The sequence below is a fragment of the Verruconis gallopava genome (assembly GCF_000836295.1).
Source record: "Verruconis gallopava strain CBS 43764 unplaced genomic scaffold supercont1.9, whole genome shotgun sequence".
Lineage (NCBI taxonomy): Eukaryota > Fungi > Ascomycota > Dothideomycetes > Venturiales > Sympoventuriaceae > Verruconis > Verruconis gallopava.
This window is the reverse complement of record NW_015622145.1, coordinates 509,940-533,335: the sequence shown is the minus strand read 5'-3', so window position 1 is coordinate 533,335 and position 23,396 is coordinate 509,940. Positions and strand designations below refer to the sequence as shown.

General features: G+C 50.3%; 9 protein-coding genes across 11 annotated transcripts; 4 read left to right on the top strand and 5 right to left on the bottom strand.

The window, feature by feature from the left end:
- Positions 1-1,452: 1,452 nt before the first annotated feature.
- PV09_03524 (AP-2 complex subunit sigma) lies at positions 1,453-2,199 on the top strand (the record flags this gene model as incomplete). The annotated part of the gene is made up of 4 exons (XM_016356734.1): positions 1,453-1,629; positions 1,679-1,702; positions 1,777-1,806; positions 1,867-2,199. The coding sequence occupies 4 exons, from the start codon at positions 1,453-1,455 to the stop codon at positions 2,197-2,199; spliced, it is 564 nt and encodes a 187-aa protein (XP_016215527.1).
- Positions 2,200-3,850: 1,651 nt separating this feature from the next.
- Positions 3,851-7,769, top strand: PV09_03523 (uncharacterized protein). Its single transcript, XM_016356733.1, has 2 exons — positions 3,851-6,757; positions 6,815-7,769. Exons 1-2 carry the CDS (start codon positions 3,967-3,969, stop codon positions 7,537-7,539), a joined length of 3,516 nt encoding a protein of 1,171 aa, XP_016215526.1. The 5' UTR covers positions 3,851-3,966; the 3' UTR covers positions 7,540-7,769.
- Positions 7,770-9,627: 1,858 nt separating this feature from the next.
- Positions 9,628-10,497, bottom strand: PV09_03522 (uncharacterized protein; the record flags this gene model as incomplete). The annotated part of the gene is made up of 2 exons (XM_016356732.1): positions 9,628-10,207; positions 10,261-10,497. The coding sequence occupies 2 exons, from the start codon at positions 10,495-10,497 to the stop codon at positions 9,908-9,910; spliced, it is 537 nt and encodes a 178-aa protein (XP_016215525.1). The 3' UTR covers positions 9,628-9,907.
- A 1,617-nt stretch (positions 10,498-12,114) lies between these two features.
- Positions 12,115-12,723, top strand: PV09_03521 (uncharacterized protein; the record flags this gene model as incomplete). The annotated part of the gene is made up of 1 exon (XM_016356731.1): positions 12,115-12,723. The coding sequence occupies one exon, from the start codon at positions 12,115-12,117 to the stop codon at positions 12,721-12,723; it is 609 nt and encodes a 202-aa protein (XP_016215524.1).
- Positions 12,724-13,440: 717 nt separating this feature from the next.
- PV09_03520 (uncharacterized protein) lies at positions 13,441-14,006 on the bottom strand. Its single transcript, XM_016356730.1, has one exon. It carries the CDS (start codon positions 13,933-13,935, stop codon positions 13,588-13,590), a length of 348 nt encoding a protein of 115 aa, XP_016215523.1. The 5' UTR covers positions 13,936-14,006; the 3' UTR covers positions 13,441-13,587.
- A 292-nt stretch (positions 14,007-14,298) lies between these two features.
- PV09_03519 (uncharacterized protein) lies at positions 14,299-14,898 on the top strand (the record flags this gene model as incomplete). Its single annotated transcript, XM_016356729.1, has 2 exons — positions 14,299-14,355; positions 14,407-14,898. The coding sequence occupies 2 exons, from the start codon at positions 14,299-14,301 to the stop codon at positions 14,896-14,898; spliced, it is 549 nt and encodes a 182-aa protein (XP_016215522.1).
- A 998-nt stretch (positions 14,899-15,896) lies between these two features.
- On the bottom strand, positions 15,897-18,162 carry PV09_03518 (hexokinase). 3 transcript variants are annotated; one of them, XM_016356727.1, is made up of 5 exons: positions 17,767-18,162; positions 17,582-17,717; positions 16,973-17,529; positions 16,468-16,922; positions 15,897-16,382 (listed from the first exon to the last, which is right to left on the bottom strand). In XM_016356727.1, the coding sequence occupies exons 2-5, from the start codon at positions 17,607-17,609 to the stop codon at positions 15,941-15,943; spliced, it is 1,482 nt and encodes a 493-aa protein (XP_016215520.1). In that variant the 5' UTR covers positions 17,610-17,717; positions 17,767-18,162; the 3' UTR covers positions 15,897-15,940. The 3 variants fall into 3 exon arrangements, with proteins under 3 accessions (XP_016215520.1, XP_016215521.1, XP_016215519.1); XM_016356728.1 differs by having other exon boundaries at positions 17,939-18,162; XM_016356726.1 differs by having other exon boundaries at positions 17,582-18,162.
- Positions 18,163-19,135: 973 nt separating this feature from the next.
- Positions 19,136-20,231, bottom strand: PV09_03517 (allantoicase; the record flags this gene model as incomplete). The annotated part of the gene is made up of 2 exons (XM_016356725.1): positions 19,136-20,112; positions 20,174-20,231. 2 exons carry the CDS (start codon positions 20,229-20,231, stop codon positions 19,136-19,138), a joined length of 1,035 nt encoding a protein of 344 aa, XP_016215518.1.
- A 577-nt stretch (positions 20,232-20,808) lies between these two features.
- PV09_03516 (uncharacterized protein) lies at positions 20,809-23,347 on the bottom strand (the record flags this gene model as incomplete). Its single annotated transcript, XM_016356724.1, has 3 exons — positions 20,809-22,341; positions 22,388-23,163; positions 23,221-23,347. The coding sequence occupies 3 exons, from the start codon at positions 23,345-23,347 to the stop codon at positions 20,809-20,811; spliced, it is 2,436 nt and encodes an 811-aa protein (XP_016215517.1).
- Positions 23,348-23,396: the final 49 nt, after the last annotated feature.

The following is a 23,396-nucleotide window of genomic DNA, read 5'->3' as shown; positions in this document are numbered from 1 at the left end:
CTTGGACGAAACTTGTGCAAACGGTGGATTACTAATGTTTTCGTGTCGCAAGACGTCGTCTGGCTCTTTACCTTTCGCTCGTATTCTTCCGGATCTCGCTTGCACCATGCACGCGGAGCTCACGCAACCCAGCATGGATTGAGGAGCTCGGCAGCTTCTTCACCACACCTGGACGCGCTACTCGTTCGTCGGATTGTTGTTCACAGACCACGTTTTGTGTGTGGGTAACTTCGTCGGTGCAGACGTGTCTCGTCCTCTTTCAGGATGCATGTACGCGCTGAGCAAGATCGAGGGATTGCTCGACGGACGATCTTGACGCAGCACTAGGCAAGCTCGCGAGTTTCTTGGCTCAGAGTGGCGAGCGTGATGATTCTTGCCTGCACGGTTGCTGCGCTACGCTGTTAGGAGCTGAGTGCAGTAGTTCTATTTGAACATCCGATATCAGGACGGGGGTTGAGTCCAGATGGATGACGCGTACCTATCCCGGGCCGAGTAAATCGATCTCATTTGCACTCCCTGCAGGCTCTTTTAGTAAGGACAGTGATCTATGCCTGGCAAAAGCGTGCAGCGGGATAGAAAGAAAAAAAAATAGAAGCAACAGGATTGATATTACGCTAAGGCTTGGCTGACAAAGAGAACTCTCCCCCAGTTCATATTTGCACAAAAAGTGCGATGGAGAAGACTTTTGCAAAGATTGGTTTGTCGCCGACCTGTTTGGAAAAGAGAGCTTCCATCTACTCCTTCAGCTTTGCTTCCGGTCAAGCGTTCGACTTTCTCCTCAGAGCTCGAGTGAAAGCACAAGCGTCGCACTTGAAGCTTCCGTGAAATGCAGGTAAATTCGTCTTGTCAAAGACTCCGTATGTAGATGCGCAGGGTAGACCTGGCGCTATCGACAACGATGGAAAAACTTCGCGTTTATAGATTGAAGTCAAAATTCTATGTTCTTCAGCGTCAGGCTATTGAAGCGATAGATCTGCTTAAGATCATCTTGAATGGTCCTTTTACGTCCAGGACACCTAGGCAAGTTTCCAATTCCTTTCTCGAAGAGAAAAAGGCTAGCGTTTTTCTATGCCTGCAAACTACGCGCCGTCTTTTTTTACACATTGTCGTTCGCACCGCGATTCGTTGCTCAGGTATTGAGGAAAATGACCGCTCTTTTGGCCGGGCTAGTCACCACGTACGTTTCTGTTGACTCGTAACGCGAAAATTTCACTGCTAGGAAAATACCACATCGGAGGCATTCTCGATATGTAAGCATGCGAGATGAACTACTTGCTGGAGTACGCACGCTAGAGCCGTACACGCAATTGTTGTAACGCTATTTAGAATGTAAAGTTCCCTGCGGATATTGGCTGCTGCTATGATAATCCTGAAAGACATCGCAGATGAAACTGTAGAGATCATGGTTTTTTTTACCCTAAAAAAGAAAAATCACTTTTGGGTTGGAGGAACATGAACAGGCACGATAACGTTAATCAGACTACTGTATTGGATCTGAGGATGGTTTATTACCTGATTCGGCCTAGCGATTTCACCTACTCCGCGACATGCTTGAACTACGTTCTGGCCTGCTCGGTGCGCGACATACGTAACCATGGTGCTCTCGTTTATACTGATACAAAACAGACAGTGAGTAATCCGTAACTTCAAAGGAATCCCTGAACTAATGTCCTTTGAGAGGAAAGACGAGACTGGCAAAATGGTATGCGCCATACAGTGTAAGGAGCACCCTCCCTGCAATCACCTCGAGAATCAGTGCCTAACGTATGGCCACAGGATGAGGAAAAGGTAAAACTCAAGGGCGAGGTAAGAGACTTCATATCTCCCTAATTGACCTGTGCCAGCAATACTCACACTTTTCCACAGGTCCACCGCCTCATTGCTCCGCGCGACCAAAAGCATCAGTCCAACTTTGTCGAATTTCGGCAACGCTCCAAGATCGTGTACAGGCGATACGCCGGCCTCTTCTTCTGCGCATGCGTAGACACAAACGACAACGAGCTCGCATACCTAGAGGCCATACATTTCTTCGTCGAGGTCCTGGACGCCTTCTTCGGCAACGTGTGCGAGCTGGACTTGGTGTTCAACTTCTACAAGGTGTATGCGATCCTGGACGAGGTGTTTTTGGCGGGGGAGATTGAGGAGACGAGCAAGCAGGTCGTTTTGACGAGGCTGGAACACTTGGACAGGCTGGATTGAGGTGCGAGGCGGATGACATGAATCAGCTCGGCTCTTGCTCGCTGGCGTAGAATGCGGCCGCCTCGCTCAAATTGAGTAGGCTGACATGTGGCAGAGGTCATAATTGATCAACGAACGATGCAATCCAGTGTGCCATGCTCTTAGTCTGTACACATTGGCATATTTGGCAGCAAAGGACTTCGGAGTTTGTCGGATTGCTTGTCTCAACCACGGATCAACCTTCAGAGCTCAAAGAAGGTGACAGACCTTTGGCCCCGTTCGTGCTACTCAGTCCTCTTGCTCAGAATTAAAGGACGTCGAACCATACTAGACATTACTCTCGACCGAATAGAGCAATTTTGCGTTAGAATGCGTTGGGTGCTATTTGAAAATGCGATTACTTTGATGCGAGAAGACCTTGGTCCTGTGTGTTGAACTATTGCTTCGTGCGTGACTTGGGCAGCACCATCAGTCCAACTATTCTATTGATGAATCCCATAGCCTTTGTTCACCGTCGTTGCAGCTAATGTGCATGACTTTCCGTGATTACAGACTTACTCTGACCATCTCTGACTCCGTAGGATATTATCACAACGAACATGCAACGCAGTATTGTATTATGGCATATATGCGTACCTTGCCTGTTCACAGCGACTGAAGACACTCAGAAGAACGGTAGTGCTCTGGGCGGCTCAGATGTTTGCCAGAAACAAGGTATGTCTTTACAGGTTCAATCCCATCCAAAGTATCGAACCCAAGTTTGGTGTCGAACAATTTCAGTTCTATCTTGAAACAAAAACTTACTCTAGGGTTTCTGAATTGGCATTGATCAGCATTTTTGTCTGGTGTACTTGCCGCTGATGCGCCGGAATAGTCGAATGAATCACAGCGGCCTCAAGCCAGAAACCAGACGTTCAACGTGACCATTTACAGGGAAATTGAGGGACGACTCAGCAAAGGCTTCATTGCAGAGTTCGAATACTTGTATTGTGGCAAATACAAACGCAATGACACTGGATGGGAGCGAAAACTCAGCCTCGCCGAAGTAGCGTGTCCGCCACACCAATGAAACCAGCCATGCTGAGAACAAGATGACGATAATAGGACTCTTCGCTCTTTTGGATCAGGATGACTAGTTTGAGGAATGTGTATTAGTACACCTCTGAAGGCGAAGTAATATTCACGTTCAAAGGACGTAAGAGTGGGCTCGATTGGGAGATTGAAGAAAGTGAAGCTAGTCTCGAGCGCCTCAAAAGAGCCTGCGCCTCGTCCTTCAAATCCCAAACCCTTACAATTTGCTCCTGCTCCTGCTCCCTCAGAGGACTGTCGAGGCACAGATACTAGTCCACAACAGAGCAGAGGTAACTTTATCAAGCGTCGGGGACTACTTGGACCGAGTCGCTTCGATTTACCAGCCTGGATTGAACTATTTGCTGGGACTTTCCGGGTTCCCAATATATTTCGAGAGGATGCACCGCGAAAAAGAAAAGTGTCACGGGCGGTGTCAAGAACTAGGACAAGGCCTTGTACTCGAGTCCTGCGGCCTCAGGCTGTAGAACTGGTGGTGTTTTGTGCACTGCCGTCGCTAGCCGCCTTTCAGACGCGCGCTTAAAAATTCAAACTGCGTTTTTGCCCCATCCCGATTCGGCGCACGTCGTAGTCCGCCTTTCTGAAGACTTGTCGTCTCTGACTTCTGTCTCGTCCTTTCGTTGTCTTTGCTGCATTGCGAGGCGTCTAACAGGGCACTGCCTATAGTTTCTTCGCTTTTCTCCGCGCCTGCCGGTCTGGATGCACGCTGGATTGCGCACTGCCTTTCGCAGAGCGACGTCCGCAAGCATCTTCGAAACCAGTGCCACCACAAGGAGGCTGAGTAGTTGCAGCAACAACAGCAGCATTCTGCGACACATCTCTGGTTCATTGCCGCCCCTGCACCCTCGATTAAGTGTTCGACCTCAGCCTACTAATCTGCCTGGTCGGATTCACCGCTTTCTTGTTCATCCCGGCCAGGCCAGCGTGCACACCGGTCGCCTCCGACAAGTTGTTCGCACAACGAAGGAACTAGCGCCTTCTGCCGCAGCACACCATCCTGTTGCCTTGTCACCACTTCTCGGCGAACCCGCTCGTAGCCGTGAGGCGCCCGTCCTTGTGTATCGCAGAGCTTTGTCGACGTCATCCTCCCTGCAAAACATGTCCTCCACCTCCGAGCAGCGTCTTAGCAAACGAAAGCAACCTCCGAACCCTTCGAACGATCGACCAATGAAGCAGTTCAAGCACCAAGATGCAGGTGGCTACGCGAACGGTGTGGACAATACTTTCAGCAACGGCGGCAGCCCGGAGCTGGCGCGTGGCAGTAGCAACGCCAACGATATGCCACTCGATATCGACGAAGGACGAGCGCTGAGCCGGGTGCCAACAACAACGGCGGCGGAGACAGCAGAATGGCAAGCGACAGTGGAGAAGGTCATCAAGAATGTGGTTTCCATACACTTTTGTCAGACGCATTCCTTTGACACGGATGGCGCGATCGCAAGCGAAGCCACGGGCTTCGTAGTGGATGCGGAGAATGGCTACATTCTTACCAATAGGCATGTGGTAGGAGCAGGGCCATTCTGGGGGTACTGCATCTTCGACAACCACGAGGAATGCGATGTCTTCCCAGTTTATCGCGACCCTGTTCACGACTTCGGTATCCTGCGATTCGACCCGAAGAAGATCAAGTACATGCCTGTGACGGCTCTGAAGCTACGCCCTGACCTCGCAAAGGTGGGTTCTGAGATTCGAGTCGTGGGTAACGATGCCGGGGAAAAGTTGAGCATTCTGTCCGGCGTGATCAGCAGACTTGATCGGAACGCTCCAGAGTACGGTGATGGATACTGCGATTTCAACACAAACTACATCCAAGCCGCGGCTTCGGCGAGTGGAGGCAGTTCAGGTTCGCCGGTCGTGAATCAGGACGGTTACGCTGTCGCGTTGCAAGCCGGAGGGCGGTGCGATGGTGCAGCGACAGACTATTTCTTGCCCTTGGATCGACCACTGCGGGCCCTTCAATGTATACAACGAGGTATTCCAGTTTCGCGGGGCACAATTCAGACACAGTGGCTGCTCAAGCCTTATGACGAGTGCAGGAGGCTTGGTCTAACTGCTAATTGGGAGGCTGCAATGCGTGCCCGCTTCCCAAACGAGACAGGTCTGTTGGTGGCGGAAACCGTTCTTCCAAAAGGGCCTGCACACGAGAAACTAGAGGAAGGCGACGTCTTGCTGAAGGTCAATGGCGAGCTCGTTTCCCAGTTCATTCGTTTGGATGACATCTTGGACTCGTCTGTGTCCAAAAAGGTCACCCTCTTAGTACAGCGTGGGGGACGAGATATCGAGGTGGAGCTTGAAGTTGGAGATCTTCATGCCATCACTCCTGATAGATTTGTGCAGGTTGCTGGTGCTACCTTCCATGACCTATCATACCAACAAGCACGGCTTTACGCGATCTCGATCAAGGGCAACGGCGTTTATGTTTGTGAAACAGGCGGGACCTTCAGGCTGGATGGATCAGAATCTGGCTGGATGATCCAATCCGTCAATAATGAAGAAACCCCGGATCTTGACACCTTCATCAAGGTGATGGCCGCTATTCCGGATAGATCGAGGGTGGTCATCGCATACAAGCATCTTCGCGATTTGCACACGCGCAACACTGCGATCATCAACGTGGATAGGCATTGGCATAAGAAGATGCGGCTTGCAGTGCGAAATGACAAGACTGGCTTGTGGGATTTCTCAGATCTCGCCGAGCCTCTGCCTGCTGAACCACGATCCCCGCAACGCGCGAATTTCATTACCATGACGAATGAGCAGTACCCGCAAGCTGTCGATATCGTACGCAGCTTTGTTCGAGTCACCTGTTTGCTCCCGGTAAAGCTGGATGGCTTTCCCCGTGGTCGCAAGACTGGTCACGGTCTGGTAGTTGATGCCGAGAAGGGTCTTGTGGTCATCTCTCGAGCTATTGTTCCTTACGACATGTGCGATATACATGTCACGATTGCAGACTCAATTCAAGTACCTGGAAAGGTGTTGTTCATGCACCCTCTCCAGAATTTCACAGTTTTGCAGTATGACGCAAAGCTCGTCCACGCGCCGGTTCAAAGCGCAAAGTTGAGCAAGGAGTATGTCAAACAAGGTCAGGAAGTTGTTTTCTTTGGCTTCAATCAGAACTACCGGCCAGTCACTGCAAAGACTACGATAACAGACATCACAACTGTAGCTATACCCGCGAGTGCAGCCACACCACGTTACCGGGCCGTGAACATAGATGCAATCACTGTAGACACTAACCTCGCTGCGCAATGTGGAAGCGGTGTTTTAATGTCAGAAGATGGCACCGTGCAGGCATTGTGGTTGACCTATCTAGGTGATCGGTCTGGACACAGTGGAAAGGACGTCGAATATCATCTTGGTTTGCAAACTCCAATGGTTCAGCCAGTCATTGACCAGATCCAAGCTGGCGTGATTCCAGATTTAAGAATATTGAATGCGGAGTTGCACACTTGTCCCATGGACCATGCCAGGATTCTCGGAGTCACAGAAGGTATATCACGATTCTTTGCGTCATCAGTGATTGTGGCTAATGTTTGACATCACACAGAATGGATTGAGCGCGTCGAACGGGATGATCCAGAGCGCCACCAACTCTTCATGGTCCGCAAGGTAGATAGTGGCCATAACGGTGAAGGCCTCCAAGAATCCGACGTTCTGCTCACGCTCAACGGCAAGCTGATCACACGAGTCTCGGACCTCGACATCCAGTATAATAACGAAGTATTGGATGCAGTAATTGTGCGCCGGCGAGAAATCATAAACATCAAAGTCAGTACGACGGCAACGTCTAACATCGAAACATCTCGCGTAGTGGTATTCTGTGGCGCACTGCTCCACCGTCCTCATCATGCGGTACGGCAGCAAATCTCCAAAATCCACAGCGACGTGTACATATCAGGGCGCACACGCGGCTCTCCCGCATACATGTACGGACTTGCTCCTACGAATTTCATTACTCACCTGAATGGGATACCTACACCGGATCTGGAGACGTTCCTCAGAGAGGCGGAGAAGATTCCTGATAACACATATTTCAGGCTGAAGGTCATGACGTTTGATAACGTCCCCTGGGTAGTAACGATGAAGAAGAACGATCATTACTTCCCAACAGTGGACATGGTCAAAGACAGCTCGGAAGAACTGGGCTGGAGAATCACTGTCAGAGAAGGGGAAAAGGGTGGTGAGGCTGAAGTGCCCGGCACCGGTAACGTCGAGGTTGAGGCAGGGGGAAACGTGACCGAGGCACCAGATGGTGTAAAGGCGAGGCTATAAGGGATGCATGTGAAGGATTTGAAACAGGAAATGTTTGTGGAAAGGAAACAAATTTTAAGTGGAATTGCGTGCAACTTGCGTTAGTCCTTGAAGCTTGTACACTTAAAACCTAAAGGTAAGCATTTGGGCGCATTGTTTTGATGAAGGACATAAGTGGTGTCTCCGCTTGAAAATATACTCTTAGGTTCATCAATATATTATAATAGACTGCTTCACACTGCATTGTAACATACCTTCTATTCGAAAGAGCTGTGTTCGCTAACATGAACAAACAAGATCAACAATAATTTGGGCTTGAGCTCTTCCATCACCTCATCAAATTAAACCTTGCACAATCTAAGCTAGTCCGTATCAAGGTCGAACATTTGGGTGAACCAAATATGCGACAGGTAAACTTTCTCCGATCTGTACAAGACAGTGGCGGCACATGCTTATCACGACAGTAGCCTTGACGCGCCCAACGCGTTCTCGCGGAAAGGAACAATCTTGGCGTAAAATAGCCCTGGAAAGCGGCAAACTTTCCCAGGATGAACACATCTTCCTAGAAATGGTGTTCGATACCGGGGAGACGGAAGCAGACACTACGTTGCTCTTACTTACCATTTGAGCCGCTCGCCGCCGTGGCTTGAGAAACCTCGACGAGGTAATAACGCAGTCGCGTTTCCAAATACTAGCTTAACGAGGCCGACAAACGTGGAAACCCGTGAAAAAACGCTTCTGGACAGTGCGTTGGAACAACAGCGGTGCATTGACAGTTGCCAGGACCAGGAAAGTCTTTTCGCAGTCGAGAGCGTATTCATATCCCCCTAATTGGCACACCGCAGGAGATGGGCCGGCGCAGAAATACAGTTTTGTCACCGTGCAACGTCTCGGCAATTGCTTATTCGTTCGACTATAGGAAGATTTTGGATTTTCAAGATTATCATTCTTAGTCGAATCCTTCATAACTAGCCTCGCTAGTTCGCGGCATCAGCGATCCCAATCCTCTCTCGACTCATTTTCAACAGATCTGAATTAAGAGTGTGTATGTTCGCCACAAATTTAGACTGTGTTTGCTCAAGGTCTCACAACGCCTGGACTACGGATCAACGGTACGAAGCTTAGAGGGCGTACGAGATGCTTGTCAAGATGAATGGTTAGGTCGAAAGAGGGTTTCTTAAACCCTCTTGAGATGCTCTCACTCGCGATAGAACGTAGATCCTCGATGCCATGACCACTAGCCGATGCGGTTGCATTGCGCTACGTTCTCTAAGCATCTCGACACGAGTGCGGCTCTTCTCGAAACAGGTCATGCCAAAATAGAGCGGTCGAAACCATCAACGGTTGAAAGAAGAATGAAAATTTACCAAATTAACATTCTTCGAAGCGATAACGACCATGTTTTGTCTCGGCAGATGGCGCTGATAACAAATGCGGTACATCCCTACAGCGCTCGCGTGAAACTGCACGTTACAGCGCCGCACGGAAGGGAAGAAAAGTAAAGAAAAAAAAAAAAAGAACGTTCAAGCTCGAGTGCTAAAAAAGCAAAAAGCACACAAGATGACGTCTCGTCGCGCGGCGTGGCTTGGGCGGAATCTGGTTTCACACGACCGCCCGCCGTGCGGTGGCGCCGGAAGGCTGTTGTGGATTGCGCGTCGAACGCCTTCGCGTGAACGGGAAAGGCGACTGCACACACACACGCCGCTGCTCCGTTCCCGGATCTCGCCTTCACCACAGACCACGAGCGAAGGGTGGACGAAAAGAACGATGACAATCGGGACGGTCGCAAGCCAGTCGTCAAGCGAAACGGCATGGTTCGTGATCCCTACTCCTCAAGCGTTCTCCTGTGATTTCAGTCGCGGAATGGAGAGACTCAGATGCGCGTTCTAGCTTGAACGCTCCATGTTTCTTTTTTTTTTTGTTTATTTGTTCCTGCGGGCCCAGGGCATGACAGCGGGACGGGGCTGTGGGTCCATGCAATCTCCGCGAAGTCTGATCCAAGGCTGCATGTGCACTAACTGGCATGATTGGGCACACTGCGAAACATGCGGAGATTGCTTTTCACGGCCGTGAAGTACAGGCATCACGTCGAGGGTGAAGACAACTAGATGCGGACTCGACCTGTCGAGAATCTTGTTTAAGCTTTTTATTCACTGCAACAAGATCAACCACTCCCACAGACATTCGATGCAAATTAGAATCAACTTAGAAAGAAAAGGATCCATTTTGAACACCGCTTGCTTTTCTCAGCAAGAACTATTATTTAAAATCTAGACCAAAGTACATCGTATGCGTGGTAGCATTAAATTCTGACAGAGCCTTGGAACTCCCAATCCCATCAAAGACAAGCCTTAATGCGTCAGAAACGAAATGCGCCGTGCAAGCATATTTACAGAAGGTAAGCAACGGCAGCGAAAACACCAGCAAGACCGGCGCCGGCACCGGCAACGTTGTTGACGGCAGCGTTGGCGGTAACCTGGAGAGGGCTGGATGAGTAGACGGCCGAGGCTGTGGTAGCGGCCCAGGTTGGGGTGGTGGCTGGGGTGGAAGCGTTGACTGCTGGCCAGGTTGCCGCATAGGTTGGCTTAACTGGAGCAGCAGTGGTGGTGGTCTCCTCGCATGGCAGGACCCATGAGGTAGCGCTGGTAGCAGAGTAGGTGGTGCTGCCCCAGGTGAAGGTGGTTGGGCCCTTTTCGATGTTTAGCATTTGAATATGGCTTCGCTGCGAACGGACTCTCTTACCTCGCACTCAATGGTGGTCCAGGTTGGCTTAGCGGACGAGCTCGAGCTGGTGGCAACCGACTTGGATGGCCAGTAACCAGCGGGGGATGAGCTGGAGCTGGAGGTGGCAACGGACTTGGATGGCCAGTAACCAGCGGCAACAGACGAAGACGAAGTCGTAGCCGGCCATGAGCTCTCAGCGTTTGGAACGTAGGCGGCAGCGGCCACACCGGCGAAAAGGACAGCGGCGTACTTCATTTTTGCTGATTAGGGTATTTGGCTTGGATTAAGCGAGTGGCTGGTTTCGTGAACGTTGCTGGAAACGAATGTAATCGGCTGTACCGGGGAAGTGCTAGACGTTCGTGGGATGTAGAAAAGAAGGCCATCTGATGGGAAGTGAGCAACCTTTATATCTCACCATGACATGCGAGAGCTTCCACGCGTCTCGACTAGCAGAACGCCCCATGAGGATCCCGTCCCCTGCGCACCGGCCATCAGGCGGTTGTTGCACAGCGTTTGGGAAACGGTGGAGTACTAGTTAAAAGGGGCGGCCGCGGGTACTAAATCAAGTCACGCCGTACGGAAATGAAAGTGGATACTCCAATCGAATAGCCTTGTTCCCCGTGGATCCACAGCTTCAACGCCCTTTTACAGTAATGGAAGCTCGGTCTCATGGGTGAACTGCGTCCGAGTAAAGTTTGCATGGCAGCTCTCGCAAAACAGGTGTAGTAACTGTGAGGACCCATCCTGGTGGCCTGAAATCCAACGACAGAGCATGACCAGGTTATCTTCCAGGCATGGCATCACGGAAAGCACATGAGATAATCTTTGCGATAAACAGCTGAAAACGGCTCGCGATCGGTCAACGGGATAATGCGATCGAAATTTGAGATTTTGATTTAGCACTTCCTCACGAGCAAGGCCAGCTTAGAATCGACCATCATCAGGAGTGCTGGCAACGCATTTCCTGCGCTTGATTTCGTTGCCAGGACTGGCGTTTCCACGCGGCACTGAATGCACCTCGGCGCTTGAATTGTGCGACCTGCCGATCTACAAGATGGTCCTTGACGGGTTCCTGCAGCAAAGCATCATAGAGCATAACTGACGTGGCCCTCGTCTTCTCGGGGTACCTTGTCGCTGCTGACTACTGCTCTTTCCTTCAACGTTCCTTAAGTGATTCTCCTTACCCGTTTCTGAAGTCATATTGTCGCGTTACACTCGTTTGACTGGATCTTGTTTCATGCGAGCAAGATTGATGTGACTTCTGCGTGGCGTCATAATAGGCCAATCGCGGCCGCCACCTCCTTGGAAGGACTTGGTTGGACAAAGCTTGGTGCAGATCACTGAGAAGCGAAATGACTAGAAGGATGTGGCGGACAGCCAGCTCCACTCCCCGTGATTTAGACGATTTTATAGTCAATGCGGAGTAGAGTGAGTATCTAGATCAGACGGAAGTCGCTAGCATTGCATTAAAACAAAGTTGATAAAAGGGAATGAACCTAATAATGGTCATCATTGTTTTGATGGATCAGAAAGGAGTCGAGGTTCCTCCCAGTGCCAGGTGGAGCGGGTGAGTGCTCGGAGCTGAGCGACCGAGCCACTAAGTAAACGGTCCTTCGGAATTTGACCAATGGATATGTGAGGCCTATTACCTTTACCAGCAGGAAAAAAAAGTGCTCAAATTAGCCAGCGATGAAGAATTTGCCCACCTACATTTCATTCCCTTAAGAGTTCGACATTGTTTCTGAGATCTCAGATGACTTTGATTTTGTTGAACCCGACATCTCAAAGGACCAAAGGACTGCCTGGAAACGAAGGAAATTTGCAGCAAGCAGTGCACGTGCGACTGCCGACTGTTCAGAAAATTCTGCTACTATGAAGTCGAGAGACGCACAGCCAAAAGGCTGGCCACAAGATGTACAGTACCTTTCTGCCCCAAGTTATGCGCAGCAAATGTCGAAGCAGACGTTCATGGCTCTTCATACGAAGCCAAACAATGCTGAGACAATAGCCATGGTGAATGGACCGTCCAGCAATGTAGAGATTCGGACAATTGCCGTTTCAACCCATCCTGCTTATGGACAACATGGCCTTTTTGCTAGGAAAGATCTGCCTCCTGGCAGTTTCATTCTGTTCTATGTGGGTGTTGTCCACACAGAAGAGGATAGTGATTGCACATCAGACTACGATCTCTCGCTTGATCGGGAACTGGGAGTAGGCATCGACGCGGCAAAGGCAGGAAACGAGGCTCGATTTATCAACGACTATCGCGGCATCAGCGCCAAGGGTCCTAATGCTGAATTTCGTGAGGTATGGGTTGATCGCGGCAAGGACGTGTACGAGCGTCGAATGGCTGTCTTCGTGCTACCTGCTGGCAAAAGTGGCAAGCGAGCATCCGGGATCAGGAAAGGAGAGGAGATTCTCGTCTCGTATGGGAAAGGCTTCTGGAAAGAAAGACAGGCAGGCAAGACCGATGTTGAGTGAGCGAACCGTGTTCTGCAAAAGCCGGGGGCTGTCCCATGGTCCATCTCATCTGGGTAGTTTGGTTTACACGACGAAGAATTTGTACACGACATGCTGCTTGCAGGAACAATGACTGCTGGCATCGCCCTTGGGCAACCACGGAGATTGGCTACAACTTAGCGTCAGCCTTGCGGTGGCAACTTGGAGCTGCTGTGCAATCCGAGTCGTCTCAGTTCCTCGCGCGAGTCAAACTTGGTCAATCTGCGATCGAGCACGGCATCAAAACTGGAAAGGTTCTCCAACAATACCATCGCTCTTGCTCGACAAGCTGTGACGAGAATCGGTCATGGCAATGTGTAAATCGCATGGCGACGGAGACAAGAGCGATCAAACACCCCACATGAGGGTGGAGTCTAGGTAAGAGAGGATCGTACAAGTGATGAAGGAGTTGCATCATAGCAACGCACCGAGGTAGGCGAGACAGCATGTGGACGACGTGTGTTTGATGCAGAGACAATTTCCCAGAGGTAGCATTTTGGCAGCCATGGGCGTTGCTTGAATTTCATGCTCCGGTCTTGTGAGACGACAAAGTCCTGTAAACTGCCGACTCTCTCGGGCGCTCGGGTTGGGCCATGCGTGATGATTTGAAGGAACACAACGTCATTGACCCGTGACAAGCAGCAACCAAGGCCGATCGAGGGACGTCGATCGTGGTCACGGGCGAAATCAACTGCGTGCTGTCCACGACAGCGTCGCCCAGCGGACAGGCCACGACATCGACCTCAGACAGGCAGTCGTCTGAGCGACTCCGAAGCTTGCACTCCGGCCGGTCACGGCATGTACGTAAGAGCAGCACTCGCTCTCGACGCTGGAGGTTCGAAGGCGTCAGACGCGCTGTTGATTGGCCGTGCCCACTTTGGGCGTCTGCGTGCAACCTTGATCTTCGATGCGTCCAGGCACAGTCTGGTTCAGACGGAAGCACGCCATGGCACGAACATCATCCATGTCGACCTTGCTGTAACGGCGTCTCTTTAATTTTTTTTCCCCGGGGCGGTCGCCTGCTGGTCGACAGACGAAGGCTCGAGTCGCCAGGGAACCCGAGTGGTCGCGCAAGTCATCCTTACTCTGGTCTTCCTGGCAAGGCTGTTCTGTGCTCTCGCCTTGTTCTTCGATGGCCATCAGTCCGACGTCACACTCGATCATCAGCTCCGTTCCACGCGCAGCGAGCGACATTTTCTTCCTCCATCTCTTAAAGGCCCCCGTCAGTCAGCGGCCTTTCCGCGGGGTACTTTGCGAGAGGTTCTCGTCCTGCATTTAGAGTACCAAAGTCCGGCCCGGTCGCCCTTCGACTCTCAACTTCTCCGCTCGGCTGCAGCTGCCCCTGCCACACCAAGTCTCTCCACATCTCGTACAAGAATCTCCCTACCCTGAGAGGTCGCCCAAAAAAGTGCATTGAAGCGCGGAACATCCCCTCCCCACTCCTGGATTGGTCGAACCACTGTTGACGTGCAGCTCTGGCCCCGCAAAGGGTCGAGACCTTATTATCTGAACTTTTTTCAAGACTCTGCTTATCTACTTTCCTAAACCGATTGCCAAATGTACAGACCTACACTGGACACACGATTGAGACGCCGAACAGTAGCAATGGATAGGGTAGGCTCTGACGGCGCTGCTTCTGCACTTCACTCACTAACCAGGATCCAGGATGAGTATCTTGAGCGATACGCACGACTGAGCTTGCAGTCCGAAGCGCTGCGACGCCGACTGAGCATCAACAGCCCTACAAATGAGGGACTCTTCTGCGTCGACAGCATGTCACCAGAATCGTCTCCATCAGCGCATCGCCCCTCCGTATCGGCGCAGGCACATCGGTATTCATTTCCTTCCGCACAGGTTTGGCCTACTCCACAAGCCACTCCAGATGCCTGGAAGTCGCCCGAATCAGAACAGGAGGACGAAGCAAACCTCTATGAGATCAATCACCAGATCAAGTGTCTGCTTACAGACCTGTTGAATTGTGATTCAGTCAAATCAGACAAGGTTTATCGGACGTGGGTACAAGCTAGGTTGATGGACGCAGAGCACGAGCTCAAACGGCAGAGACGGCGGAGGAGCAGTGCTGCCCAGGAAACTATGCGGACGATAAGCATCAGCCATGGTGTATCGTCCATTCCAGGCTGTAGAGCCTCGTTCTAGTCGGGCTGGGCCTAGTGGAGCATCCACGGCGGCGAGCTCCGTATAATGGAACAGCGCGGAATCAGGACCGTCGAGGGTCCACATTCACGCACAATCAACTGCTAATGGCATTACATTGAAATCACGACCTAGTACCCAATATAGCAATGGCGTTATCATGAACTGCGCGTGCCCTTCTCTTACTTTTCATCAGTCCAATGCGAGTACCAAGGGTCAAACGCTTCTCAACCATGTCTCAGCCGACCAACGTTCCTCATGCTTCATCTGTAAGCCCTAAAGCCTCAACAAATTGTTCGATCAGCCTTGACATGGAAGATTATGGGCCACCCGCCCTGCATTGACGTGCATTGTCGATCCTTGCATATCTGTCCCGGTTGCGTTTGTCCTCAGCGGTTCATGCGGGGAATCGAGATAGGACGTCGCTAGAAGCCATACCAGGTACGGACCATAATTGAAGTAGACACGGCTGCGAGTCGCTTTTTGCTCATACCCTTGTCATGTTGAGAAGGACGGCAAGGTTAGACCTGTGGTGAGCACAGTGAGATGCGTGACGTCATGGTGGATCGATTGCGACTTCGGGCTGATCTTGTCTGTCCAATTCATGAGATGATTTTTTTTTTCAGCAAAAGACCGCTTAATTAAAAAAAAAGTACCCCTTTCAGACTCTGAGACGAAGCCGAGATTGTCTGCCGACGGTATCTCTTTCTTGAGCAAGGAGAACCTGCTACCGTGTCATTAACGGGCTTCTTTTTGACGCTGAGGAAACAGCCGTAAACTTAGCAACCTCGTGACAGCGTGACACAAATGCCAGGACCAGCCCAATCTTCGTCAGCTATCCCGTAGTCGTGACCTCAAGAAGATTTCCGAAGAGCCACAAGGATAGAACGCATTCGGAATTGCAGGTTCATTGCGAACAGCACTCGAAGGAGACAACAAAGCCAAAAAGAAGAGTATGTGCAAGGAGGAAGAGAGGAACGTTGGGGGGGGGGGGACTGGAACGGTAAAAGTCGTCACTGAATGCAATTCCTACTTCGTTACAATCTCATGCCGCCTTCGCCACTTTCGTTCCTGCTAACATGCTCTCGGGATCTCTCACGCCGGCACTCTGCCCCTCTTTGACTCTCTTCAGTGTCAACGCGGCAATCAATGCGGCGCCCACACCACTTCCGTCCTCTGCGGCCCTGATGTCGATAGGATCCTTCCGCATCTCTTTAGGCCAGTCCAGAATCTCCCGAAGCGCCTGTGCCCCGCGTGCTTTGAAATGCGGGTACTTGTTGAAGACGCTACCATCGGCGCCGACGTGGCAGGAAGACCAGTTCATCTTCTTGCAAATGGCTGCGACGCCGCATGCGGACAGGCGTGCCGCGCGGGTTCCGATCAGTTCAGCCAGGCGACGGCACAGCTCGAGCTCCGGTTTGGTGGCGGATATGTTGAGTTGATTTTGGAACAGGCTCGCTGTGTCAGTCAAATTTTCGAAGAGGTCCCTGGGAAGGACGCCTTTGTTAGCGGGCTGTGTGAATGGCGATGTGGAGAGAAATGAGGGAAAGGGAAAAAAAAAGTAAAACTCACTCTTCTATGGCCGAGAGGAAAGACGCGTCAAGCGTGTATGCCTTTTTCAGCTTGCTCACGTCTTGACCGTCAAAGATCTTGCAGTCAGGGTTCTCGTGAAGATCGAGGAGCACGAGGCGAAATATCTCGCCAAGGTATAGACCGGCGACCATCTTTTCGAAGGTTTGTTGGCCGGGACGGGGAGATTCCTTGTCGATGATAATGTCATACGGTGTCCGAGGCAACACCTTGTGGGCATTGTCGAAAGCACCCCATTCGCAGTTGATGCCCATCGGTAATTCTGGATCCAAGTTCATATGCTTGAGCTTGGGGATATTTCCGCATTTCTCCATGTAAGCAGCGTTGCAGCCGGTGCCGAAAATGCAGCCGATCTTGCATTCAGTATCCGTGTATGCTGAGGCAATGAGAGTTCCCATGGTGTCATTGACCAACGCAGCTACTTTGATCGGGAGATTCTGGAGAGATGTTAACGGCGCGAATTTCGTTCATGTGTGGACAGTCGTACTCGTTCTCTGAGGGCAGCTTCGAACGGCTCCACGACATCCTTCCCTTCCACTCCCTTCACGTCGAATCCTTTCGTCCATCGCTGGAGAATGCCATGGTCGATATACTCCTGTGTCGCAGGATATGAGAATGTGAATCCCAACGGCATTTGGTCCAACTGTTCGTTTTCGTGATGATACTCCACGAACTGTTGTAGACAGTCTGCAATATATCCCCACAGTTCTTCGCTAGTCCCGGTTTTGAGCTCTTCGGGCATCCGATATTTAGATTGGATAATGTCGAATTCACCTTTCTCTTCCAGGAGGTCGACTTCGCATACTCGCAAATTGGTGCCACCCATGTCTATAGCGAGGAATTTGCCCGTCTCATTGCCATCTGGCACCCCCATGACCCAAGTTGGATTCATAGGGATATCCCCGCCTTCCTCGGTGAGGCCTTGTGTCAATTCGCCTACAAAGTGGTTGGTAATCGCCTTTAGCTTGTCGGTTGACACAAGGAAGAGCTCCTCTAGCCGCTCGATCTGCTGCATCAGATCCGAGGGCATGTCAGCGAAGGAGCCTATAGATCAACATCAACATTCGTTATCATTTTGCTGGCTCGAAGACCTTACCCCTTCTTGAAGGAGGTTTTCGAGGCATTTTGATACGAAAGAAGTTAGAAAAGTGCTACGTAGAGCAGTTGTCTCCGCGAACTGTGTTGGCCTAATCTACCGGAAGGAGAGATGTCGTGGAATAAGTGCGAGAGATCTCAATCACAGCAAGTTAGTAGTTGTCTAACATGAGAAAGGAGTACAACTTCTGTTAATTGCCGAAGCAATAAGAGCTGGAGAAATATGCGAAGCACCTGACCACTGTCGCGCTGACTGCCCAGAAGTCGTTCCGAGGAGCAATGGACGACTTGACAGCGGGAAACTAGTAATGAATTTTTTTTCTCTCTTGGAGGAGCAGGAGAAATTGCTTTGGCTTACACAAAATGTGTTTTTGCTGAGAAAGCCTCCGATCTCAACCCCCCCACGCAGGCCGGCTTCGGAACGCGTGCGGTTGTTACTAAAGGGAAAAGAAAAGGACGCAAAACACTTGTCAGGACGGTAGAACGATAGGACCGACAACGAGCGAAGGACTGCAGAACGCAAACGGCTCGAATTCAGATCTTGCAAAAGGCTAAAAACACTTCGTTGCAATCTGAACCTGGCGGACCAGGACGGGCAATGACGCATTGCACAAGGTTTCGGAGCATGTCGCTCGAGTGGATCTCAGCCCACAAGGGTTGTAAATCGTCCATCATTCTTCTCCGGCGCCCAACCCGATCACAACGCCAGCGGTCTCCAGGTTTGACGGCTTCCGCGGGCTATAGACACTACTTTAGCATTCAAATTCTTGTATCGCGTTACGGGTAGAGCTTGTCTTTCGCCAGCGAAGTGCCGTCCGTGGATCCTTTTTTACACGACTTCTCTCCACGTGCGTCCTTCGACTTCTTTTAGCTCAGCAACGAACTGTATGCATGTGCGCAACTGACAGCCTGCATATGCTGTTGCCCATCACTCTACACATTCTACAGACCCATGCACTGAGAATGCCACCTCACAGTCCTCTCAGTGTGGTCACGTGCGAAAAGATGGCGCGATCGAAGAACCTCTCCACTCCGGCCTTGTCTTGACGGCTCCATGTCACCATGGCAAACGCTTAGAAGACGGAGCCTTCCGTGAATATATAGTATGGAGAATCTCCATCCCTATGCTAGTGTCAGCGTACATGTTGTAGGTCAGATCCGTTTTAGGCTTTTACAAGCCTATGGTTCACTCTGTTCAAGGCTGAGTTGTGAGATGAAGCGAGCTCTTGGTGGATGCTTCCGCAAAGAGCAAGCAATCACTTGCTGATTATGCAATTTAAAAGTGCTGACAAGTATAAAGTTGTATCGTAGGGCAAATTGAGAGATTCAGAGTGTTCGATTTCGTAAATGTAAAACTACTTGAATCAAGCATCAGCGAATCTTGCTGTCTGGGACATACGCCGAGACATGTCCACAGAATAGAGGTTTGCTTGGCTCAAGGCCTCGCAAGAAACCTTTATGTTCTGCTCAGTTGCGTTCCCGTCCCCAATCATGATGAGAACGTTGCTGTGAGTTTAAAGCTACCGGCATGTTACAAGAATTTACACCCATTTGCTCACACAGCTCTCGTTCCGAAGACTCTGAATCGCTTAATCCCGCCATCTGGTATCATTACCAACTTGGCATGTGTAAAGATTCTCCCCTGCACGTTCGTCAATTGCTCGGCCTCGTAAAAATGCTCGGCATCCGGGCCGGTCTTCGAGGGTGCAAGCACCTCTATCCAAGCAGGGTCATCGTGTGTCGGCTCTTGGCCCTCCGCGATATCCGCGGCGAAAACTTGAACCTTCTGAGGGAAGTTTCCTCGAAAATGGGCGGTGTCCACCAGTAACTTCTTAATAGTGCCTCTGGTACCGAATTTGATTATTGCCCAGTCTACGTGGGGGCCGCGGGTCCTCTTTGTCTCCCATCCATCACCCATGTCGACGCCCCGACCGGGTAACAAAAGGTTATCTTTCGTACCAAAATGCTGATCAGAGCACGAAATAGCTCGACCTCCATTCACAGCAGCAGCGAGGTCAAACACTTCGTCCGGATTTTCTGGGAAAATAGGCAGTGCGATCCCATATAATCTAAAACGCGCGATGCCCCCATCAGGGTACATCTGCAGCCGGACATGCGTATATGCCTTTTTTGTCAATTCTGGCAAAAGCCAACCATGTCTCTGGCTCGGCCCACACTCCTGCTTCGGCAATATAGTCTCCCACCCTTTGAAAGTTTTATCCTTAACCTCATCATCGTTATTGCTAAAACATCCCTCTACTGCAACCTCGGGAGCGTGATTGCCATTGAAATATGCAGTGTCTATTTCAACGCCTAGCACTTTGCCTGAAGCAACGCCTAGCCGGAATATCACCCAGTCAAATTCTTCTTGGTTGTGCCTTCGTGTTTCCCAACCGTCATACCATGCTCCTGCGTGTGTGAACACACCTGGCTTGCGAACAGGTGGAGTGGGTGTAGTTAGGTTCTCAGCAGCAGCAAACCATTCGTCGCTGAAAGAGAGGATTCGAGAGCCAAGAGGTTTCGATATTAGATCTGCAAGAATAAGCACCAATTATCATCATTTAAATCGCTAATTTCCCTCAAAGCTTCGTACCAATGCTGTTTGACTTGAACGTCGAGTCGATCTGATCTACTGCGAGAGTCTTGACCATAATTGCGAGAGGAACTCCTTCCAAAATTTGGTCTGTTGTACAATGCTGGATGAGCTATGCCTAGCAAAAAATTATGCAAGAAGGAGAGGAGAAGGAAATATAAGGAAAAGAAAGATTTCTGGAATGTCAATTTGCTCATCAGCATTTATGGTTCACAGGGACGGAATGTCTGAGTCGGCGGGGAGATCCGCCTCCGATATTCGGTCGAGAGATAATTGTAGGTTCGCCTTACCCGATATTGTTACTCCACCAAGAACACACATGAAAAAGGAGGAAAATTTCTGCTTTTTTAGTTGTGACTTCTGGTTGCTGACTCTCTTATTCGAGCGTCATTGCCTCATTTTGAAGAGGGTTGGCGAGAGTATTGCCTCATAAATATGGATCCAGCATGTTAAAACGCGTACAGATCATTCGAACTGCTCATATTTGATGATGTTGACTATACCAATATCGTCCTTTCATTCAAAAACTCCTGCAATGCAATCCATGCACTTCAGCGAAGCGATTCCCAGACCGGCAATCCGTGAACAAGGTAAGAAAAAACAAATAAGATTAAAAGACTGCCTCAGCAAAAACTTCAATCCCATTGCTTTTCGTCATAGTCTATGTTACCATTCTTGCTGTTTCCTGGGGTTTCAAATTTCGCTAGGAATTCTGCTGGCACTGTAGGTAAATATTTCCTCTCACGTTCTTTGTTAGTGCCGCCGAAGCCGGCACCATAGCTGATCAGCATGTCTGTTGAAGTTGGGAGAGAGAAGGGAAGCATAAGCGCAGGATCCATGAGTAAATTTGGTGGCGGTTCGTCCTCGGCATCGTACTGCTTCGGTGTGGTCGGCAAAGGTGACGAAGGCGTGGTCGGCGATCGATGGGGAAGTTGAACCTGTTCTGAACTTTTTGTTGGAGTCATAGGTGGCGCTTCCAAGCTGGCTGTCCCGGCCTGAATACTGTTACTGACGTTGCTATTTGATTTTCTATGTTTCCTCCGTTCAGCAAATTCACGATCCAATGTATTGAGATATTTCATTGCGCTTTTTGGTAATTTCGGCTCTCCCACTTCCGCACGATAATATTTCACCGAATGAATGAGTTGCTGCGGACTCAGTCGCTTAAGCTGTTGCACTGTTCCTATTAAGGATTCGAAATCTTCCCCTATCGAAGAGAAACACTGCAACCATTGCAACAATTGGATCACCGGCTCGAGGTGGCGTCTTGCTGCATCGACTGTGGCTTCGCCGCTGCATTGCATAGAGCCATTCTCGTAATGCTCCGGCTGTCGATTGTTCGTGCGTGCCCAATCCTCTAATGTAGATACGTTCATACGTATCTGCATCGCCTTCGTCCTAGCTAGGTACTTCTGATTGGACATAATTCTGTTGAACAGCTCCGCTGAGAGCCAGTAGAATAGTTGAGATAGGATTTGCGCCGTGATAACTGAATGCACATCGTAAAGGTCCAAGACAAAGAGGGTAGAGGACAACAGAGAGGTAATGTTTCGTGGCGAAGGTTTCATCCTTCGCTTTGGGGAAGGTGGTCTGAATCGCTTCTCGAACGGCTCAGGTGCTTTGACTTTAGGTTTCGATTTGAAGATCTTCCATTCGTTCTGAAATGTGACATCTTCAAAACCAGGTATAGGTTGGTGTTCGAGCATCGACGCATCAAGGACCTTGTCCATCCTTCGTTCCGCATCACGTATGATAAGGATGAAAATTTCGTTGATAAGATCGGAAAGCTGGAGTTGGAAGGGAAGTGTCGATTCTCGTAGACCAACGTCTTTTTTTAGGTAATGCAATAATAATGTGCTGTTAGATATCCAGAACGCTAAGATGGTCATGTCCCATTGCTTCTTCTCCACAACGTCGTTGATCTTGTCCATAGCTGTAGTGAGAAGTCTCTCAAGTAGTTCTGGGCTCTGATAATAGTGCGCATACCGTGCGCTCAAAAATATTATGTTGGCTGGGACAGGTTTTTGCGACGGCGAGCGTTGAGGCGTCATGTTGGTAATAACAATGTCCAAAATTCTGTCTAATTCAGTCTCCTGGAACACGAACATTTGATCGCTGAGACAACGATCCCAAACGAAGTCATTTCCTTCGTCGGGATCGTCGAGCGGCTACCGATGATTAGTAAACGACGGCAATTACGAAAGGAGAGCGCACCTCAGGCGTTTCGTCCAAACCCAGATTACCTAGATCGACTTCAAGATTGATAGCACTCTCCATCATCATTCGTCTCCTCATTTCGCTCTCGGCTAATTCCTCCTCAAACCTGTCTTCAGCGATCCCGGCGTTATAAAAATCATCAGCGACACCCGCATTGCCGATGCTGTAGCCACTCTCGTGTAGATAATCTGACATCTCACTGTTTGGTGCGAGGAAATCGTGAGCAGTTCGGCCAGTGGATGATTTCACATCCGGATCTGCGCCGTGGTCAAGAAGCAACTTAGCAATGCCCTTGTGTCTGTTCGTCATAGCCCACATCAAAGAGCTCCATTGATTTTTGTCTTGCTGGTTGACATTGGCACCTGCATCTAATAGTGCTGCAACTACCTCTTGGTGTCCAAAGCAGCTGGCGTATATTAAGGGAGGCGTCCCGTCCGCGTCTGGTGCATTGAGGTCTATCCAAGACCTTGCGGGTCCGTCCAAAAATGACTGTACTCGGTCTATCTGTCCATTGGAGGCAGCCATGGTGAACATGCTTTGAAGTGTCTCCCGTTTTACATCGTCAGATATGCTTTTGTCTTTGAGGATGGCCTCTTCGCCTCCTCCATCGCCCCCCTTCAGACGCGACTGAGATGCCAGCATCTGCATGAATTTATCGTCATTGTCCTCCAGGCCGGCCAAGCCAACATCGTCACCATAGCTAGGGTCGCCCAGCGAAAGATTAAAGTTCAGCGGTTGTGCCGGAATAGGTGTTGTGAGAAACTGTGATTGTCCTGTCACCTCAAGTTATTTTTCAGGCCGAGATCAAAGCAGCAGAGGTTTGGTCGTACCGGCCCAGGCATCATAGACCTCTGTCTCAGTGTTAAAGACCGGGACGCTTCTACGGTCGTAAAGCGAGGTGGGTAGGTCGTCGGGAAGCTGTCGAGGCTTTGGAGACTCGCCATCGGGAGAATCCATGTCGTCTCCGTTCGAACGATGAGATCATCTGTATGGGTGCAGCCTCATC

Excerpts from the sequence above, each read along its gene's own strand:
- PV09_03523 (XM_016356733.1), top strand. The coding sequence starts at position 3,967 with ATGCACGCTGGATTGCGCACTGCCTTTCGCAGAGCGACGTCCGCAAGC. Across the intron at positions 6,758-6,814 it reads GATTCTCGGAGTCACAGAAG|AATGGATTGAGCGCGTCGAA; the intron begins GTATATCACGAT and ends GACATCACACAG.
- PV09_03518 (XM_016356726.1), bottom strand. The coding sequence starts at position 17,609 with ATGCCTCGAAAACCTCCTTCAAGAAGGG. Across the intron at positions 17,530-17,581 it reads AAAACCTCCTTCAAGAAGGG|GCTCCTTCGCTGACATGCCC; the intron begins GTAAGGTCTTCG and ends GTTGATCTATAG. Across the intron at positions 16,923-16,972 it reads AAGCTGCCCTCAGAGAACGA|AATCTCCCGATCAAAGTAGC; the intron begins GTACGACTGTCC and ends ACATCTCTCCAG.
- PV09_03520 (XM_016356730.1), bottom strand. The coding sequence starts at position 13,935 with ATGTCGCTCGCTGCGCGTGGAACGGAGCTGATGATCGAGTGTGACGTC.